This window comes from Phascolarctos cinereus, unplaced genomic scaffold (assembly GCF_003287225.1).
Source record: "Phascolarctos cinereus isolate Bilbo 61053 unplaced genomic scaffold, phaCin_HiC Scaffold_1;HRSCAF=81, whole genome shotgun sequence".
Lineage (NCBI taxonomy): Eukaryota > Metazoa > Chordata > Mammalia > Diprotodontia > Phascolarctidae > Phascolarctos > Phascolarctos cinereus.
Window position 1 is genome coordinate 52,153,178 of NW_027555514.1, and position 22,529 is coordinate 52,175,706.

The 22,529-nt window shown below is 40.0% G+C and overlaps 2 protein-coding genes across 6 annotated transcripts in view; one reads left to right on the forward strand and one right to left on the reverse strand.

Moving 5' to 3' along the window:
- The window catches only part of RUNDC3B (RUN domain containing 3B), a 119,244-nt gene extending 108,392 nt beyond the window's left edge, over positions 1-10,852 (reverse strand). For all 4 annotated transcript variants that reach the window (XM_020987480.2, XM_020987478.2, XM_020987479.2 and 1 more), the window contains exon 1: positions 10,711-10,852. In XM_020987480.2, coding sequence (XP_020843139.1) covers positions 10,711-10,835 — 125 coding nt within the window. In that variant the 5' untranslated portion in view covers positions 10,836-10,852. The remainder of the gene's footprint in view (positions 1-10,710) is intronic.
- ABCB1 (ATP binding cassette subfamily B member 1) overlaps positions 1-22,529 on the forward strand; it is a 200,808-nt gene that overhangs the window by 53,645 nt on the left and 124,634 nt on the right. The gene's annotated exons all lie outside the window — the stretch shown is intronic.

A 22,529-nucleotide genomic window follows, 5' to 3' on the forward strand; every position in this document is an offset into this window, starting at 1 on the left:
AGCTAGAAGGAATATATATGGATAGATAGATGGATAGACAGACAGATAGATAGATAGATAGACAGACAGACAGACAGACAGACAGACAGACAGACAAAGGGTACAGGTATAACATGAATTTGAGGGAATGCCATAAAAAAATTAAAGGATGAGAAAAAGGAATACACTGGGTACGGAAGGAAGGGAAAGGTAGGATGGGGTAAAATTTTTCACAAACCTATTACAGTGAAGGGAAAGATTGGAGGGTGGGCAATGGGCATTGCTTGAACCTTACTTTCATCAGTATTAGCTCAAAGAGTGAATAATAGACACAATCAGTTGAATATAGAAATCTATATTACCTGACAGGAAAGTAGGAGGGGAGTAGACCAAGTAAGTGGGGGGGGGAGTGGCTGACAGAAGAGAGGGCAGACCAGGGGAGGCAGTAGATAGAAGCAAAATACTGTTAAGGAGGGAAAGGATGAAAAGAGAGAGAGGACAAACAGTAAGAAAAATAGGATGGAGGGAAATATGCAGTTAGTAATCATAACTGTGCATGTCAACGGGATAAACTCTCCCATAAAATGGAAGTGGATAGCAAAGTGGATCAAAAACCAGAATTCTACAATAAGTTGTTTACAAGAAACACACTTGAAGCAGAGAGATACACACAGAGTAAAGGTAAAGGGTTGGAGCAGAATCTATTATGCTTCAGCTGAAGTAAAAAAGAAAAAAAGCAGGGGTAGCAATCCTGACCTCGGACAAAGTAAAATAGACCTAATTTAAGAGAGATAAGGAAGGAAACTACATCTTGCTAAAAAATACCATAGACAATGAAGTAATATCAATACTAAACATACATGTACCAAGTGGTATAGCATCCAAATCCTTAAAGAAGAAGTTAAGTGAGTCTTAAGTTCGTGACCAGACAAGAGATAGAGGGCATTGTGAAATTTAAAATGGATAATTTTGATTATATTAAATTAAAAAGCTTTTGCATAAACAAAACCAATGCAGCCAAGATTAGAAGGAAAGCAGAAAGCTGGGAAACAATTTTTACACTAAGCATCTCTGATAAAGGCCTCATTTCTCAAATATATAGAGAACTGAGTCAAATTCATAAGAATACAAGCCATTCCCCAATTGATAAATGGTCAAAGGTTATGAACAGGCATATGCTCTAAATCACTTTTGATTAGAGAAATGCAAATTAAAACAACTCTGAGGTACCACCTCACACCTATCAGATTGGCTAATACTACAAAAAAGGAAAATGATAAATGTTGGAGAGGATGTGGGAAAATTGGGACACTGATGCACTGTTGGTGGAGTTGTGAACTGATCCAACCATTCTGGAGAGCAATTTGGAACTACACCCATCGGGTAACCAAACTACCCATATGCTTTGATTCAGCAATAATACTACTAGGTCTGCATCCCAAAGAGATCACGAAAAAGGGAAAAGGACCTACATGTGCAAAAATATTTGTAGCAGTCCTTTACATGGTGGCAAAATATTGGAAATTGAGGGGATGCTCATCAATTGGGGAATGGCTGGACAAGTTGTAGTGTATGAATGCAATGGAATACTGTTGTGCAATAAGAAATGACGAACAGGCAGATTTCAGGAAAACCTGGAAAGACTTGCACAAACTGATGCAAAGTGAAATGAGCAGAACCAGGAAAACACTGTCCATGGTATCAGAAACACTGTGTGATAGTCAACTAGGAATGACTCAGCTCTTCTCAGCGACACAATGATCCAAGAGAAATACAAAGGACTCGCAAAGGAAAATGTTATCCACACATAGATACAGAATTGATGGAGTCTGAATGCAGATCAAAGCACACATTTTTCACTTAACTTTATTCTTTTTTGCGTCTTTTTTTCTTTTGATCTGTTTCTTCTTTCACAACTGTGACTATAACCTATATCAGATTGCCTACCATTTTAGGAAGAGGGGAGGGAAGGGATGAAGGGAGAAAAATTTGGAACTCAAAATCATGTAAAAATGAATGCTAAAAATTGCCTTCACATGTAATTGAGAAAAAAAATAAAATACTATTTTTTTTAAATGAGTAGGAAGGTGAAGAGGGGAATGGAACAGTATATTGCTTTTAAGCAGGGAGTTGGGAAAGGACAGGACACATCAAAGTGACAGAGGATAATTGAGTTAAGGCCAAAGAGCACCCCAGTTTAGCTGAAGTGTACAGTAGGGGAATAGTAATAAACATGGCAGGGAAAGTAGGGTGGCCAAAGATTGCGGAAGGCCTTGAAAGGCAGGCAAACGTATTTTAAGTTGACTCCGTGGGCAGCTGAAAGTCAGTGAAGACTTCTGTGCTGAGGAATGATATGTCCAGACCTAGGCAACACTTTTAGACTCTAACTTAAAGTGCTGCAGATCCACAGTGGTAGAAAGGAGTTTCCACACTGGGAGTTCCCTATGCTGATTAAATTAGGCTTGGACTACATGCCTGTAATTGTAGCTGCTGAAGATTATGTAGCATGCAAGAATCAAACAAAAACTTAAAGCACCATATAGCAGCAATTATCATTACTCAACCTTACTTGGATCACACTCTCTCTCTGGGTTTCTCAGCAAATCTAAACTTTTCTATCAGCAAAACGTGGAAAATTATTTACATTCCTCTTGGGAGCTCTGTGATGAAAAAAATACTCAAAGAATTCTAAAACTGTGATTTTAAATTCTTGATCCAAAGCAGATTTTGGGGGAAAGTAGCTAAATTGGTTATATATTGTGGAATGGCATTTTCTCCTAAAATAGAACCATTTTAAACACTTAGGATCATATACTAAATTACTTTAAGCAAATAAAATATGGTTGTTAATGCACATGAAGAAAACTTTTTTACTTAATTTGTTGTTGTTCAGTCTTCTCAGTCACATCCAACTCTAAATAACCCTATTTGGGGTTTTCTTGGCAAAGATACTGCAGTGGTTTGCCATTTACTTCCCCAGGTCATTTTACAGATGAGGAAACTGAGGCAAACAGAGTTAAGTGACTTGCCCAGGGTCACATATATCTAGGTCTGAAGCCATATTTGAACTCAGGTCTTCCTGACTCCAGTGCCAGTGCTGTATCTACTTCACCACCTAGCTGCTCTTAATTAATAATAATAGGTGGCATTTCTATCGTCCCTTAAGGTTTACAAAGCACTCTACAAATATTACTCATTTTATTTTTGTGATATACATTATACTGTCTTCTGAGGACTCAAAAGAATTTATAGGGTTTTTTTCCCCTTTTCTTTAAAAATACTAAAGTAAGGAGAACGGCAGAAATTTCAGTAGAGTGTGAGTGGTCAAAAACCCCAGGATCCCTTGATCAAATTAGTAATACCTGCTGTTTACAATGAAATTTTAAAACTTCCACTGAATTAAAAAATTTAAAACTTAAGAGAGTGACAAGAGGATTTAACACTTTAGTTCCATGGAGTTCTAAAAAGGAGGGAGGGAGAGGGGAAGGGAGGAAGGAAGGAGGGAGGAAAGGAAGGAGGAGGGAGGGAAGGAAAGAAGGAAGGAAGGAAGGAAGGAAGGAAGGAAGGAAGGAAGGAAGGAAGGAAGGAAGGAAGGAAGGAAGGAAGGAAGGAAGGAAGGAAGGAAGGAAGGAAGGGAGGGAGGGAGGGAGGGAGGGATTGGTATTGTAAAGGATGATGTCCAAGCCTATAGGCATTGCTGACTGGGCCCACAGTCTCTCCAGGGGTAGGGAATCTGAGACCTCGAGGCCACATGTGGCCCTCTAGGTCCTCAAATGCAGCCCTTTGACTGAATCCAAACTTCACAGAACAAATCCCTTTAATAAGAGGATTTATTCTGTAAAACTTGGACTCAGTCAAAAAGCCACAACCAAGGACCCTAGAAGGCCACATGTGGCCTCGAGGTTATAGGTTACCCACCCCTGCTAGACCAATAATTTTCTTTTTATTCTATTCTTACTTTTGCTGATCTTTAAACTTCAATTAACTTACTGAACATCCCGACCTTCTTTGTTCCTCAGCCTACTGGCCGGTTCCCTCCTGGGTTCAAAAATCTTCAACACTGGCATCACTCATTCCTTTTGACTTTTTTTCCCCTGTAGCTTGTACCATATCCTGTTTCCTGGTTAAAATATTCATTCATTCTTTCTCATCCTCTTCCTATTACAACACACTCCAGATTGGCAAACACGTATGTGCTAACTCTGATTTAGGGAAGAGCAGTATGTAGAAAATGATCAAAAATACATATAAAACTACTTGATACAGACTTACTGGTACCCTTGTTAAAGTTACCTCTCTTGTTAAAGTTTAATGGATCATCCTCATGCCCCATGTTATCCCTGTTCCTCAAAACCAGGCCATATTAGAATCAGCTGAAGGAACCAGGTATATTTGGCCTGGATAAAAGAAAGTTTATGGGGGGGCATGGAACTCTCTTTAAGTATTTGAATAACTGTGATGCTGAAGAGGGGTTAGATTTATTCTGCTTGGCACAAAAGGTCAGAACTAATAGTCATGGGTGAAAGAAAATAGTCTTAAAACCTTACATTCTACTGAATTGGGAGGATGGGAAGAGAAGGGGAAAAAGAGACATTCATACTTAGATTAGTATATACAAAGTAATAAAAAGTAATGCTAAGAGTGCTAATACCTAGAGGAACAATGGGGAGGGAGAGCAGTTTGAGGTGGTACCTGACCTGTGTTTTGAAGAAAGATAAAAATTCTAAGGGGCAAAGGAGAGACGGTGAGACACGGGGACGTCTGAGATGTAGAGACAGCCTCAAAAAAAAGGCCAGGGGTGTAAGATGGAATGTCATAGACAAGAAATGTTCTGTACTATACAATGGGCCAGTTTGACTGGAATATATGTGAAAGGGATTGACGTGAAATAAGACCAGAAAATAGGTAGAATCCAGATTTTAAATTTAAAAATTTAAATTTAAATCTAGTTTTGACATTTAAATGTCAAAGCAGAGATATTATATTTTACCCTTAGAGACCATATGGAGACACCAAAGGTTTTTGAGAAGGGGAATGGCAAGATCAGATCTATATATTTTTGGAATCAATTTGGCAGTTAATGGAATGGAGTAGAGAAATACTAGAATTATTTAAGAAACTTTTGCAATCATCCAGGTGAGAAGTAAGGAGGTCCTGAACTAGGGTCATAGATGTGTAGACAAAAAGAAGGAATAGATTAAAAAAATTGTGTTGGTAGAGTCAACAATATTTGTCAACTGCTTGGATGGGAGAGGTGATGAATCAATCAATTGACCACTATTTACTTGGTACCTACTATGTATCAGGCACTAAACTGGGTTCTTACAATGAATGAAACAATTTCTACCTGCAATAAGCTTACATCCTAATAGGAAAAACAATTAAAATATGTAGACAAATAGATACAATAGGCTATAAATGCATACAAATAGTATCTAAAAAGTGAGTGAATACAAGGTCCTTTGGGAGGAAGGATACTAGAAGTGGAGGGGATCAGGCACAGCTTCATGGAAAAGATGATAAAGGTTGCCATCCTGAATCCCTGGTAAGATTTCAATATCCTCAAAAGAAATATGGAAATTGGGAACCTAGTTAGAAGTCAAGTGGGTTTCAGGGGGAGCATTTTGAAATTCTGGCATAGAATTAGAAATACATGTTCAGCAGGTAGCTGGTAAATAATGAGGAACTGGACTTCAGAAGAGATTCAATATATAATATATATACATATATATGTGTATATATACACATATATATTCATAGAGGGAGAAGAGAGAGAGAGAGAGAGAGAGAGAGAGAGAGAGAGAGAACATAAAGACAGAAAAGGGCCCAGGAAAGCATCTTGTCAAGATCATATTTAATTCAATAAATATGTATTAAGTACCTGCTATGTAGAGCAGTGCTATATTTGATATTCTCTTAAATATGCTCTTCGCTTTCTTTGTCTACAGAACAATAGCAGCTAACATATACATCCATATATATACATATATATAAATAAAATACATATGTGCCAAATGCTTTACATACATTATTTCATCGGATCCTCACAATAACCTGTGAAATAAGTGCTATTATTTATGTCCATTTTGTTGTTGTTGTTGTTGTTGAGTTGTCTCAGTCATGTCTGACTTGGCTAGATACTTGAGTGGCTTGCCATTTCCTTTTCCAGCTCATTTTACAGATGAGGAAACTGGGTTAAGTGACTGTCCCAGGGACACACAGCTAGTAAGTGTCTGAGGCCACATTTGAATTCAGGTCTTCCTGAGAGCAGGCCCAGATGCTGTATGCACTGTGGCATCTAGCTATCCTTGTGCCCATTTTTCAGACAAAGAAAGTTTAAGTGACTTGGCCAAAGGTCACAGAACTCATTAGTGGCAGAACTGGATCTAGAATCCAGGTCTCCTGATTCCAGACCTCTTTCTACCATTACCTGGCTCCCAAATCAATTGAGTCACCTTGTAATGGAACAGAGAACTCATTAGGAAGCATTCCTAAGACATTCAGGATCTGACAATGGAGCTTTCAAAGGCTAGAGGCACAGACAAAATATTTGCTTTGTTTATTCTGCTCCACTTCAGTCAAGAACTAAGAGTCTAGATACTTTTTTAAATGGCCCTAAATGGCTCTCTGGAACTTGCTCAGGACTACCAGGACGTTTGGGAAATAAGTCGAATTTCTGGAAATGGAACATAAAGATATTTCGAATACACCATCAAGTCTGTTCTATTTAGGGTAGTGAGAGAAAAGTTTTGGCAAGTTTGCCCCCAATGAATAATCAATGTAACACTGTAAGCCCTCAACTCAATTCAATAATCATTTATTAAGGGCCTTAAGGTATTAAATTAAAGGTATTAAATTAAACTAATATATACACATATTAAAATATATACACCAATATGTATATATACATACCATAATACTTAAGATGTATGTAAATTTTTAACAAAAAAAGATACTTGTTTAAATGTTTAGTTCAGCAGAACACATTATAATTAGCATGCAATAGAAACACATAAATAGGGATCCTCTTTGCTCCTCCCACTTGGAAAATGTGCCTAACATAACTCCTAAAAACATTTCAAAGTGATTCATTAAAGTGTCTCCACCTCCTTCTTTCCTAATCCTCCTCCCAATGAAGGTATGTTACCAGTACTAGCCAAAAAGCTCAAGGGCAGAAAAACAGAAGCTATGAGCAGACAGAACATGTTCCCCAGAAGAATCAAGACCAGTTTGACCTTTACATGGCCCACACCATAAACGATCGCCGTTGGATGCAAAAAAGAGAGTTCTCGTTAGCCACAAGTCTAGTGCAAAACATTGCCAGTGACGTGGTCTGCCAATAATGAGCGTTCACCTTGTCTGTGAATCTTACTTCTCTTGTTTATAAAATTATAGGCCGGACTACATGGGGTGGATTCTTAACCAGGGTTCTGTGAACTTAAAATGCTTTTTTTAATAACTATTTCAATAGAACAGGTTTCCTTTGTAATTCTTATCTTATTTTATGCACTGTAATCCTGTATCTTATTATACTCGTTTTAAATGCATATATTACAATCTTTTGTAATGGAAGAGGACCAAAATGACATCACTATGTCAAGGTCAATGTACAGGGTCAGACTGATGCCAATCAAACCAATACGAGCTTGGAAGGCACTCCTACAGGTCAGGCACACATAATCAGTATGAACATTTGGTAAGGAGATGTCTAAATATGCGCACCTCACATTTCTTTTGAGCTACTGCAATTCTGCTTTGCTCACAAAGCACAGCACCTTCTTTGATACTGGCACTCCATGCTGGACAAGTCCTGTGCCAGCATCTCTCATGTCTCACAATCGATACCAACGTTCTTCAGAGAGACCTTGAAAGTGCCCTTGGATGAAAAAGTCCATAGGTTTCACCAGACTTCCAAAAGGGTCTGTGGCACAAGCAGGGTTAACCACTGAATAACTGATTTCTAAGATTCCTTCTAGTAGCTCACTTGGTTTTGAATGGCTTTAAATCAGAGTTTCTTAATCCCTTTGTGTCATGGACCCCTTTGGCAGTGTGGTGAAGCCTATGGACCCCTTCTCAAAATAATATTTTAAATGCATAAGATAAGATACACAGGATTATAAAATGAACCAATCATAATGAAGTACAGTTATCAAAATATGTTTTTAAAAATATGTTCATGTACTTCAGGTTAAGAAAACCCTTAAATTGTTCTCTACTAGCCAGTATTCCTGGGCCTGGCAAGTTGGCTATACTATGAGAAAGACCATAGACTTTAAATCTGGCGCAGTTCTTAGAGATGATCTAATGCAGTTCCCATTTCACATACAAGGAAACTGAGGTCAATGTGTCCAGACATGCACTAACATTGAGTAGCTGAAATCAGATTTGACCTCAGATGCACAGATTTACAATCACTCACTCTTTTCACTATACCTCGCTATATATACTATACTACTGTCACCAAATCATGGACTATTAGAGCTGGAAACTTTTAGAGATCATGTGGTACAATCTTCTCATATTAAATGAGAAAATTAAGGGCAAGTGACTTGTCCAAGGTCATAGTGTCAGAGGTGATTCCAAATTCCATAGCCTTCCCAACTCTTCTACAGGAGTTTAGGGAGAATCTTCACTAACATAATCCCATATTTATTGAAAATCCAGTATAAAAGATAAATTCTCCTGTCTGATTTTTTAAAAAATTAACTTTAAGAAACAAAATACAAAGAATAAGAGAACATACAATATTCTAGAGGTCAATGGTGGACAAAAAATAGACAAAGGAGAGCCTACATTTTTTGCCTACAACCAGCAAGTATCACATGGGTGGTGATTATCTCTAAAATGAACAGCCATTTCATACGGCTATGTAAAACACACTTTTGAAATAACCTAATACTTCTTTCCTTTGCAAATTAAATAGGGATGTCCTCTTTTTTGGGTGGTGGGGGGAAGAAAAGGAAATCAGAATATGATTTCACTGATGTAGGGGCATCCCAATGAGGACATTTTCTCTAACAATGCAGTTTGGCTCCTGCTTTGCAGTTAATGATAACATTTAGAGCTTTAAGATTTACAAAGTGATTTACATATGTTACCTCATTTCATCCTCACAACAACCCTATGAGGTAGATGCTATTATCCTTGTTTTACAGGTAAGGAAACTGAGGCTGAGAGATTAAGACTTGCCCAGGGTCACAAAGGTAGCAAACGTCTGAGGCAAGATTGGAACCCAGATCTTCCTGACTCCAAATCCAGCACTCTACAAAAGTACCACATAGCCTGACTCTAACAGACATAGATTGTCTCAGGTTGGAGGCGGAGAGGTTAATGGATATGTCCAGGGTCTCTCAGTCAGTATTTGTCAGAGATAGAACTTGAATCCTGGTCTTCTGGATACTGAGGTTGCTCTGTCTACATTGCCTCATGACGACATACATACATCATGCATTTTAGCTCTTACACACTAACTTTTAAAACTGGAAGCCATCACTAGAAAGATCTGTCTGGTATGAAACTAAATGGAAGTAAAACGGATACATACTTAGAACATTTCCTACCTCCAATATTCCCCTACCCCCATCACCAACTTCAGGACACTCAGTGGATTTCAAGGAGAAAAAGTAATTTCCCTGGGATCACACAGCTAAGCAAATGTCTGAGGCAAGATTGGAACTCAGGTCTTCCTGACTTCAAATCCAACTTGCTACCCACTGTACCACCCAGCCTGCATCTCTAATAGACATAGAGGATCTCAGGCTGGAGGCAGAGAAAAGGAAAGAGATTTGCCCAGGGTCTCTAATATCTGTCAAAGGCAACACCTGAATACAGATCTTCCCTCCCACCACAAAATATATTCTCAAAGTTCTGATTAAACCTGCTACATGATTACTTTCTTAAAAGCCAGTGAGGAAAAATGATTGGAATGTCATTGAGTTATTTACCACTGCCCTCCTTTCCTATGGAATAATTGTACCAAAAGTGGTCCTCTGCTCCATCTCGGGAGCACCTCTTAAATGGAGGCCGCACCCGTACGCAAGACTGTTCCTTTTCACTATTACTTCTCGTCCATTATTAATCCAGGACTTCGTTCCTCATTCGCCACCCTACAACTCCCCACCCCTCTCCCCCGCAGACCGAGGTTTGGGGAAGGTGAGGGTGTCTCAGGCCCTAAAGAAAGCTATGTTAAGTGTCCCCTAAGGACACACCCTGGACCATTCCACTGTTGTGACCCTCTCTCCTGGCTCCCAGGAAGGAAGCCCGGGAAAAAATCCCGAGCAGCAGGCCAAAGTGAGAGAGATAGGAGAAGGAGAAGAGAGATAAGAGCAGACGACTGCATCTTCCCCTCGGTCCTCTTCTTGCTCCCTGTAGGCCAGGCCTCCCCTGCACCTGGCCGATGGCGCGGAGGTGGGGAGGAGGAAGGTGGGCCAAGAGGGTGCAGCAGGTAACTCAGCTTGGTAGGGGGAGGGGAGGGGAGGGGAGGGGAAAGGGCTACGTGAGCAGCTGGAGTAAGAAAAGCCAGCACCGGGGGACTTGGCCATCGGCAAAGAAGCCGCTCGCTCCTCCTCCCGCCTGGTCCCTGCAGAGGGATGCTCCGCGTCCTCTTCCCGAGGGGCACCGGCCGGCAGAAGGAGGAGAGGGCGGGGGAGAAATCCCGGGCAGGCTTCACCTGCAGCGGGGCTCCCCCATCCCCCGACCCTTGCTCCCGGTCTTTCCCGGGGCTTTCGTTACCTGCACACCGTGATCAGGTTCCTTCTCTCCACTGCAGCATTGCGGGCGTTCAGGCTCTTCTTGGTGCTGCTGCTGCCGCCGCCGCCACGGTTCACGCTCAGCCCCCCCAGGCTCAGAGAAGCCATCGCCAGCTGCTCCCCCGCGCCCCCTTTGTCTCGTGCAGCCCCCTCCCCGTCCCCTAGCCCCAGCGCTCCCGGGCCGGTGTCAGCTAGCAAGGGACTTGCTGGCTGGGGGCAAGGTAGGAGGAGGTGCGAGCCTTCGGGGGAGGGAGGCCGGCGTCTGGAAGAGGCGGGGGCCGAGCCGGCCTTCGGGGCTGCACCCTCTCCCGCCGCGGCCGCTGCCAACGCCTCGCAACGCTGCGCCCCCTCCTCCACACACGCACCACCCCAGTCCTCGAGCGCACCCCCCAGACCCGAGGGGCTAGCGGCCCTACAGGTCTGCGCCCCAGCTCGTGTCTGGACACCGGTAACCCGCAGGTTCTCACGCACACATGAACATTTCTCTCCCTCCTCCTCCTTTTCTCCTCTCCTCCCTCTCCTCTTTCTCCTCTTCTTCCTTCCCCTCCCCTCCACCTCCTCCTCCCTCTGCTGGGCCCGATGGATGCGAGCCTGGGCGCAGCAGAGGGAACCGCTCACACACGCACCGTTCACACACCCCACACCGCCCCCTCTCTCCTTCCGTCCTCCCTTCAACCACCCACCCACCCGACTATCCATCCATCCATCCATCCATCCATCCATCCATCCATCCAGCCAATTCACCCCTTTAGCCAATCAGAAGGCTCAGAAGGCGGGGCTCGCCTCTGGGACTTTTAACCAGGCGTGTTCTGAGCTACTCCGATTCACCCGTAGCTGTCAAAGCGCGGCGCTCCAGCCCAGCTGGCCCTGCCCTAGAATCCAGAAGCAAAAAGAGAAGAGGGAGAAGGATGGTAGACCTAGGCTGCTGTTGTACTTGGAATTCTGGACTTCAGCCTTGGCCCAACTTCCTGGGAAAAAGCCACCCGGAGCAAAACCACCGGAGTTCTTGAATGATTAGGGGAGGCTGGTTAGGGTATGTGGCCCCGGAGGGCCTCTGGATTAGCCGCTCTTTTCCCGAGGCCCTTTGATGGTTGCAGATCCCGTGGGGCACAAACAGCAAACGCATTTACTGAAAGCCATCATCATCACCATCATCATCATTCTCTTACATTGTTCTCCCTGGCTCTGGAAGTCAGAGGACTTTGGGAGTGACCTTGGAGAAGTTCCCTAGGCCTCGGTATCTTCATCTGTAGAATGAAGGGGACTGGAGGGCCCTCTGAGGGCCCTTTCAGCCCTAGAGCTAAGATTCTGTTATCCATTCACATAAGTATTCTCATTAAATATTCATTCATTCAATAAACATTTATTAAGCATTTATATCAGGTGCTAGGCTAGTCCCGGAGGTAGATAGAAGCTGAGATGGCATAAAAGCCATCTCATGCCCTCATGGAGTTCCTGGTCTAATAAAAGGTGTATGACTCAAACTCAGATACCTTTAACAGGCAATATTATATGAGAAGACCACGCATTGAACAAAACATCCTAACAAGATGGGTAGAGAACTGACCTCAGAGTGAGGAAACCCTGGGTTCAAATTCTATCACTTCCGTATATTGGCAAGTCCCTCCCAGTACAAGAAGCAACAGTCTATGACTACAAATTGTAGAGAAGGTGCCAAGTTGCATCCGTAGAGGTCAGTACAGGGATGAAATCATGGGCTAAAAAAAAAGTGCAGAATTGCTAAACAAAGGACCATGAAGCTGGAAGGATCCCAGGACAGTTGATTGTCTTACTGCCTCTTCTACTCATTACCTGTGTGACCTTGAGCAATAATGCATTTAATTTCTCTAGGCTTCATTTTCCTCATCTGTGAAATGAGAGAATTGTACTAGATCAGGGCTTCTTTTTTCGTGTCATGGACTCCTTCAACAGGCTAATGGAACTTAAGGATCCCTTTTCAGCTAGTTGGTGAATCTCCATCCCTTTTCAGCAGTGGATAGAATGGACCTGGAGTAAGAGAACCCTTCTTACTAGCTGTGTGATCCTGAGCAAGTCATTTAACCTCCACCTTAATTTCTTTGTCAGTAGCATTGGGATAATAATAGCACCAACTTTCCAGGGTTGTTGTGAGGATAAGATGAGAAAATACTTATAAATATATATTTATTTACATTCATAAAGTATTTGCAAATTTTAAAGTGCTATGCATTTATTTATATTTATGTATAGATTTATAAAGTGCTATGTATTTATGTAGCTACAACAAATGATAGCTTTTATTCTTCTCAGAACTTTTTTTGAGTTCTTTTTATTTCTTTTTATTAATTTACTTTGAGTTATCCACAGTCACTTCCATAAGCTTTTGAGTTTTAAACTTTTCTCTCCCTCCCTCCCCACCTCCATCCCCAAGACGGCACAAAATCTGGTATAGGCTCTACATACACATTTCTTTTAAACATATTTTCACCTTAGTCATGTTTTAAGGAAGAATTAGAACCAATAGGAGGAATCAAAAAAAAAGGAAACAAAACAAAACAGAAGAAAAAAAAGAGCAAATAGTATGCTTCAGAAGAACATTATAAAGGCCTAAAATAGGTAAGATTACAAAGTACGTCAATTACATTGGAATAGATGTCATTTTTCCATATAAGTTCATGAACCCCTGAAATCTATGTATTGACTACTTGGGGGATCCATTACTTAAGAGGGTTCCAGCTTAAGAACCCCTGAAATGAACACCAAGTTTCCCTACAGGTATAATTAATGTGTTTCTGTGATCAAGTTATTATAAAAGAGATTTAAAGGATACATTGGAGCCAAGTGGCAGTAGGAAAATGCATAAATAAGCCTTTGCCATAGTCTCAGATTGGTGATAATGGAGACCTACACTAGGGTTGTAGCAGTGCAGGAAAAAGAAATGCAAGAGAGGCTGAAGAGGTATATATTCAAGAGGATTTGGCATCCTATAAAGGGAAAGGAAGCACCAAAAATAGGCTTCAAGTTCTGAACATGGGAGTTTGGGTGAATGTATCCTGAGAGGTGGCTCAAGCATTATTGTCTTTGTTTTATAAATTAAAACAACAGCAACAACAAACTGAGCTCCTAGTGACAGTGTGCTGTGGTTGACAGAGTGGTGAATATGGAGCCCAAGGACCAGCATTCTCTCCCATTTCCCTTAAATTTGGCCTCAACCTAATCCTGTCTCTACCTTTGACCATCTCCAAAACTTCCAGAGACATCTATGTTTCCTGGACTATTTGACTGTATTTTACTTAGTACTCTCTCTACAGAAGCAGCTCTCAATGCCTCTACATTTTAGTCAGTATTTTTTTTGTGTGGCAATTGGGGTTAAGTGACTTGCCCAGGGTCACACAGCTAGTAAGTGTCAAGTGTTTGGTCTGAGGCCAGATTTGAACTCAGGTCCTCCTGACTTCAGGGCCTGTGCTCTATCCACTGCACCACCTAGCTGCGCCTTAGTCAGTGTTTTAATATGAGTATCTGCAACCCCAAACACTTTAGCATCTGGTAGCTAGTGTCTTTAAACTAGCTAACCTTTGACTCTAATAAGTGTATATTAAAGACTTACTATATACCTGGCACTATGTCAAGGGCTGGAAAAAAAAAAGAAAGGCAAAATAACAAACAAAAAAAATCATGGCAATCACATTCTGATGGGGTGACAACATGCAAACTACATACATATAAAATATATAGAGAGTAAATGGAAACTAATCTCAGAGGGCAAACATTAGCAGTAAGGCCAAAGTTGCTTGCTGTATCCCTGACATCATGTTGTTTGTCGGTTTTTTCAGTTGTATCCAATTCTTCGTGACCCCATGTGGGGTTTTCTTGGCATTGGCAAAGGAATGGTTTGTCATTTTCTTCTCCAGCTCATTTTACAAATTAGGAAACTGAGGCAAACAGGGTTAAGCCTTTCCAGAAGAGTAGAATTTGCCCGAGCTTTCACTAATGGCATAGCCTTTGAGAATGAAGGGTCACCTCCACGTCACAATGACGCACTGGAATGAGACTTTATTGGGGGATTTTTCATTAATCATTTCACACTGTAATCCTTGTTATCAAAGTCCTATGACTAGTAGGTCATTTCTACTTCTGGTTATAAATTTTCTGACAAGGGAGTGAGTCATCAAAATAACCTTAACAATGTCTCTTAATAAAGGTATAGTTATAATGCTAGAGTTACCTCTATGCCAGGGGCTGGCAGGGGATCTGTGGATAGATTTCAAGGGGTGTATGAACTTGGATGGGAAAAATTACACCTCTACTAATTATTTATATTTTAGTAATTATTTTTATTATTTCTTCATTTGTTTTTTCAGTTGCATCTTTCTTAAATCCTGTCTGCTTCAGATTTTTCATCTGTAAAACTGAGATAATGATAGCTTCTACCTCCCAGGGTTGTTGTAAGAATAAAATGAAATATTTGTAAAGTACTTTGCAAACCTTAAAGTGCTATATAATGCTAGCCATAATTATAATCGTTTTAAATACGTAAAACAAAATAGGTATGATTACAAATGCCAATTATATTGGAATAAAGATGTGATTTTTTTCTTTAAACAAATTTCAGCATTTCCTTCAATTACTTAAATATATGATTCTGAGAAGCGGTCCATAGTTTTCACCAAACTACTGAAAGAGTCCATGACAAGGGGGAAAAAAAAGGCTAAGAATCCCTACTCTACGTCTTCTTTCCCAAGTTTGTTATCAATAATAAAAAAAAACCAATAGAAAAGGTTTTTGCCAACTGAAATCAATAGTGATGAAATAATTTGAAACCTTGAAGGTTTCTCCCATCAACTTTTCATTCATATCCTGTACAGTGACAGCATGGCTTAGGCAAAAGAAAGCTAACATCAGAGTTCAAGTCCTTCCACTGACACATTATGTGCTTGCTGTTATTCAGTCATTTAGTCATGTTTGACTCTTCATGACCCCATTTGGGGTTTTCTTGGCAAATATGCGGAGTAGTCTGCCATTTCCTTCTCCAGTTCATTTTACAGATGAGGGAACTAAGCAAATAGGGTTAAGTGACTTGACCAAGGTCACACAGCTAGTGAGTGTCTGAGGTCAATTTTGAACTCAGGTCTTCCTGACGCCAAGCCTGGCATTCTATCCACCTCACCACCCAGCTGCCCCCGGTCTTATTATGTGACTCTGGGGAAATCATTGATTCTCAGGGCTCTAAGCAGGTCTCTAAGACTATGAAGTTGCAGCGAAAGTGCCGGTCTGCACTGGTAAAAGGAGATTCCTCGTGTGGGAAATATCAATATTTCAATGAAATATGACATGAATACAAATGAATAATAATAATAGTTAACATTTATATAACACCTGCTATGTAACAGACACTGTGCTAAGTGTTTATAAAAGCTACCAAGTGTTATCTCATTTGATCCTTTATAACAATCCTTGAGGAAGGTGTTGTTATTATCCCCATTTTATAACTGAGGAAATGAAGGCAAATATAGGTTAAATGACTTGCCCAGGGTGACACAGCTAGGAAGTGTTTGAGGCCAGACCTGAACTTGGGTCTTCCTGATTCCAGCCCAGTGCTCTAGCTACTATACTGGCTATCTATCTGTTGGTGCATCTGTAACGTGTCAGTGTTCTTAACCATAAAGATTTTCCATTCACTTGGCAATGCTTCTGGAAATGAGGTTTTCTCTATTAGGAGCTACAATTTGGGAATTGCTTTTACCTGTTCTTGCCTCTCAGATAGTTTTATTTCAGGTATAACAAAGAATGACTGAAAAAAAGAAAAGGAATGGGGACACTGGATGGCCTGGCAATCTGAATAGAACTATTACACTTATTAATAATAGCAGTAGAGAAAGGAAGCATAAAGCAGTGTTTGAATCTGTCTTCCTAATTCCAAGCCCAGCCCTTGAAGCACCGTGCCACCTAGCTGATATTTTAATAAGAGCAATATGATTGAATATTCTCTATTATTTTAAAAAATCTTGATCTAACATTTTGTGAAATGGCAAGTCAACAGTCTGGTTCTAAATTCCATTCATTTTTACACTTGATTTTGAATGGCTTTCACAACTGAAAATGAGGCTTCACAAAGATACATAAGTCCTAATGGAAGCAATGATCATTGACTACCCTCACTAAATCATGATACTAATTTATCAGTCCCATCTATCAATTATGCTAAGCTCATTGTTGAAATTTGGCTAGTAAATTTCCATCTTCCTTATGTCAATCTATTATTCTTGTAAATTAATCAGAAGATGTCATATTTTTATACTTTTAACAAACATATTCAAAACCCACTGAATATCTTGGTTTGGAAATTTTTTAATCAGGTTTTAAGATTCTAATTCCAAGTTTTTAAAATATGCTCACATAAGAATTTTTGTGGGTGACCTAGATAGTTTTTAGTAAGAAAAGCTAAGTTTTTAAATGCCTTGCTAATCACGATGGTTTCATACTCTCATTAGCTAGTATCAAGAATCATAAGATACACTTAGAAAGAGACTCATTGTTAACAACAGTTGACATCATCCTGTGTTTCAATGATAATTTTGAATTTTTTTGCTGATCTCTTGTCAGATCCAATGAGATCATCCTTGTTTTTACCTCATAATGTGTTTTATGAAGAAGTACTTGGAAAAGAAGTGTCAACTCTGCCAATTTCTTGTTTGCATGTACTCAAATTGATAAAGTTATCTTTAATCAGTGGTTTTATTAGAGGAATATTTTTAAGCCGACTGTTCATTTTGTTAGTGTTTGTTTACTTTAAAACAACCTGAAATAATCCAAAAATCTACTTAACATAAACTGCAATATGCCACAATATGCTGAAAGCAAATGAATGAGTGAGGGCACCACTGTCAACCCTTTGACATAATAGAGCTTCACCTCTTACTTTAGGATACCTTGAGTTGTGCATATAACACGTGACCATCTTACATACAACCTAGTACAGATGCCGCTGTCAATCTGGCTCAATTTATTATTTTTAGATAAAAATAAATGTAAATAGAAGTGCTAATATTTCCTTTCCACATCCCCAGTGGACAATGGTCCATTGCACAATCCACTTTGGAGACTACTGCTTTAGGCTGACATTCCTAAACTAACGGAACTTTAAAGATGCTGGGCAGGTTGCTAGAAGTCCTTGAGATTGTACCTGGAGAAGACCTAGAATGGGGTACTAGAATTGTTTTTAAATATTTTGAAGGATGGCCACATGGAAGATAGATTCCACTTGTTCTGCTTGGCCTCAGAGGGCAATAGTACCAGAAGCAATAGGTGGAAGGAAGTCTCAAAGAATCATTGTCACGAAAAACTTCCTAACAATGGTAGCTATCCAAATATGGAATGGGCTGCCTCAGCAGGCAGTGGATTCACTCTTATTAAAGGTATTCAAGTAAAGGCTGGGGAGGGGAGAAGCTTGGGGATGTTGTAGAGGGAATCCTTGGTAAGGTAACCACCAGATAATGGCCTCTGAGAACTCTACCAACTGTGAGTCTACAAATTCTGTATTTTTGCAGAACTCCCATATTCCACATGACATTAGTGAGTGATAAATGTCATGTAGTAGATAGAAAGTAGACTTTGGAACTGGAAAGGCCCACGTTCAAGCCCCACTTCTGACAAACATTGGCAACGTCACCCTGGGCAAATAATTGAATAGCTCTATGATCTAAGCAACTAAAATATGTTTCTTAACCTTCTTTGTCTTGTGGAACCCTTTGGCACTGTGGTGAAGCTGATGGAGCCCTTCTCAGGATAATGGTTTTTAAATGCATAAAGATAAAATAAATAGGATTATAAATAATGAAATATTATGATGAAATACAGTTATATGTAATGATGATTATAATGAAATTACAGTTATTAAAATATTTTTTAAAAAAGTTCATGGACTCTGGCTTAAAACCTCTGCTCTAAGCCTATAAGTTACTGATGCTGGCCTGCATTGGTAGAAAGGGTTTCTTTATCTGGAAGTTCCCTACATCAATAAAAACACAGGTCCAGTTGTTTTCCTATAATCAAACACATCTACCTTGTCCTTAATAATTCCTTCTATTTGTTTGATGAGATAGGTAATGTGGTGTAGTGAATAATGAATAATGGCTTTGGAACCAAGAAGACCTCAGTTCAAATCCTATTTCTGACCCATGATCCTGGGCAAGTCACTTAACTTCTCAGTGCTTTAGGCAACTATCTAATAACTGTAAATTGCAGAGGAGGTAGTAATCTGCACTGATGGAGAGAGTTTCTTCATCTGAGAGTTCCTTATACTATTGAAATCACAAGTCTAATCCTAATCCCTATAAAAGAAGGTTATTTGAGGAAAATCTGAAGATAGCCAAATTTTCTGCCTGGACTTAAATTTATGAGTTCTGTTAATATATCACAATCTCATATGTGTTCTGTAGTCGCAAAAGTTTGGGAATAGGGTCCTAGATGGCAAGGGTTTTCCTTAAGTATATCATGTCATTCACTTGCCACACGAGGGCATCATATAACTAGAAAACACATATTGGCCATCCAGTAATCCCAAGTTTTTTCTAAATCTGAGGTTTTCTAACAAATGCTGTGGGGGATGCCACTCAAATTTAAAAAACTGCTTAGAGGTTTTTCAAGGAGAAACAGAAAGTTAATTTATTTGCTATTCTCGAGAATAGGGTGTCCCTCCACCAGAACGCTCTGATGAGGGGAGACAGAGTACAGGAACAAAGAACCAGATTAAATAGCCCTAACGGGCAAAGCCCCCCTTCCACCAACTGGCCAATGTGAGTCTACAAATTCTGTATTTTTGCAGAACTCCCATATTCCACATGACATTAGTGAGTGATAGACTTTGGAACTGGAAAGGCCCACGTTCAAGCCCCACTTCTGACAAACATTGGCAACGTCACCCTGAGCAAATCTATAGAAACAGAAAACATAACATAGAAGCTATATACATATCTGTATGTAGCCCCTTACTTTACTGAAGCGTTGCCAAAGAAACAATTAAAAATGTGCAGTCAAACTAGACGCTGTGCTGTTGTGGCAAGGTTACCACCGTAACTGGAATATAGCAACAGGTGTAACAACATGATACAAAAGGGAGGGTTTCAAACTTTAACTACTGAGATACATTGTACTGTACAGCCAGGTCACCATGACTGGAATATAGCAACAGGTACAACAAGATACAGGGGGGCTTCAGGAGTTTCAGGCTTGGCAAACTTTAACTACTGATATAACAATGGCATAAAAGGGAGGGGGGGTACTTGGGGCTAGACTCCCGTAACTCAGGTGATTTCTAGTAAACCAAAACTTAGGCCTGTCAGGCTGCTACGCCAGCCTTGAGTCTAATACAATTTCTATTTATTCTTCTGAGAAGTCTTCATGGGACCCTTCATCCCACTCATCCTTATCCCAAACCTTAATTACACTGAGGAGTCTTCACTGGGACATCCCATTCATGCACTATTTTTATAATTGTTAGTGCTGTGAAATTGCATAGCTACATAGCTGTTATTATACTCTATGGGATTTTTTTCTAAAGCATTTCAATTATTTTAATTAATTTCTCTAAGGATTCATACAGATATAGAAAAAGAGAAATACAATAAAATCATTTTGTTGTTTTTTTTTTTTTAGTGAGGCAATTGGGGTTAAGTGACTTGCCCAGAGTCACACAGCTAGGAAGTATTATGTGTCTGAGGCTGCATTTGAACTCAGGTCCTCCTGATTCCAGGGCCAGTGCTCTATCCACTGCACCACCTAGCTGCCCCATGATAAAATCATTTTAAAAGGCTATTTCAAATTTTATCAGCACAGCTCCTGTTCACCTGAATAAGTAGATGATACCTTGTCTACCTCAAAAAGAACAAACCTTCCTAGCTGTTGTAAAATGAGAAAATCAAAACACCAGAAAACATGGACATTCCCTAGCCAAAGGTCATTTATAAGCCTTTAGCTTCTTTCCCTACGTTTCCATAGAATCTGAATGAGATAAGGAAACCTGTATTTTTTTTTTGGTGAGGCAATTGGGATTAAGTGACTTGCCCGGGGTCACAGAGCTAGTAAAGTGTTATGTGTCCAAGGCTGGATGTGAACTCAGGTCCTCCTGAATCCAGGGCCGGTGCTCTATCCACTGCACCACCTAGCTGCCCCTGAAACCAGAATTTTTCAAAGGGTATTGATGCATTGTAAAATTGCCCAAGGGCTAGGAATGAGTGAAAAAGCAATCTAATTGGTGGTATAGCAATGTAAGGAACAGGAATTTCAAGACTTCTTCTAACTTAAATTTAGTCCATGGGGACTGAGATTCAATTTTCAACCTGAACTAGATGAGTAAGAGGCCAGAAGGTTGGGCTCCATAGAGTTAGAAAGAAAAAAAGAGAGAATGATTAAACTTTAATTGATTTTGTTGGCCAAAAGAAGTGTGATGAAGAAAGGACCACAGTTATCAAAATCCCCAGGAAGCCATTCTAAAGGAGGTAGGAGGCAAAAGCAGGTGGCTGTGGGGATAGGCTTCCAAAAGGGGAAGGAAGAGAAGTAAATAAAAGGGAACATAGACTATTTTTCAAGATAGGCTCTGAAGGGTAGAAACATTACAGTGAGGTCACTTGGAGCCTAAATGTGAACATGCCTTTTTTTCTCTCTTCAACATAAATTATTTTTGTCTAGCCTTATGGCTAGGTGGTTATTTGCTATCCTAAACTGTCATTAATGTTTAACCAAATCCCAGTTCTTGGACATGGTGTCCTAGGTAAATAGTCCTCCATAAAGCTGCCAATGATATTACTAAAACACAGGTCTGATCACTGTACTCTCCTGTTTAATAGACTTTACTCACCTACTGACTAGGTTCTATTCTCCTGCTCTATAATCTCTAGTCCAGTGGCTCCATATTCCCTCTAGGATCCAATTCAAACTCAGATCTTGATGGTACCTGAGCAATAGTTATCAGAATAATTTCATGATATTTTTTTTTTGTTTGCTTAATTGTTTTGGCTAGGCAATGGGGTTAAGTGACTTGCTCACGGTCATACAGCTAGTAAGTGTCAAGTGTCTGGTCTGAGACCGGATTTAAACTCATGTCCTCTTGACTCCAGGACCAGTGCTTTACTTACTGTGCCACCTAGCTGCCGCCATGATAGTCTCAAATAAAGGTTTCTTTCCCCATGGATTCCTAAAGGCTTTTTAAAGAAAATTACATGGGTTTTTAGCAATTTCCTTTTAAACATTAAAGGTACTGATAATGTTACTTATTATTCCTGAAGGTCCTTTAGACATAAAAGAATTGCCTAATCTCTAAATCAAATTCATAAGAGAGAAGGATTACCTCATTCCATGGTACCTGAGAATCATAATTTGAAAGTCGTTTAGGCAACAAGCATTTATTTGCAACTTAGTGTGCTTGAGGACAGCTAGGTAACATAGCAGATAGAGTGCTGGGCCTAGAGTCAGGAAGATTCATCTTCCTAAGTTCAAATCTGGCTTCAGACACTTACTAGCTGGGTGACCCTAAGCAAATCACTTAACCCTGTTTGCCTCAGTTTCTTCATCTGTAAAATGGGCTAGAGAAGGTAATGGCAAACTAGTATCTTTGCTAAGAAAACCCCAAATGGGGTCACAAAGAATCAAACACGACTGAAAAATGACTGAACAACAATGATAGTGTGTGCTAAGCTGTCTGCTAAGTAATGTCTACTTGAGCATTTAAGTCTTTTAAAAATCAAATTTAGGATTTGAGACTACTTAAATTTTAGGGGAAACAGATTGTATAAAAATCAGTGGGAAAAAAAGAAACAAAAATGAAGA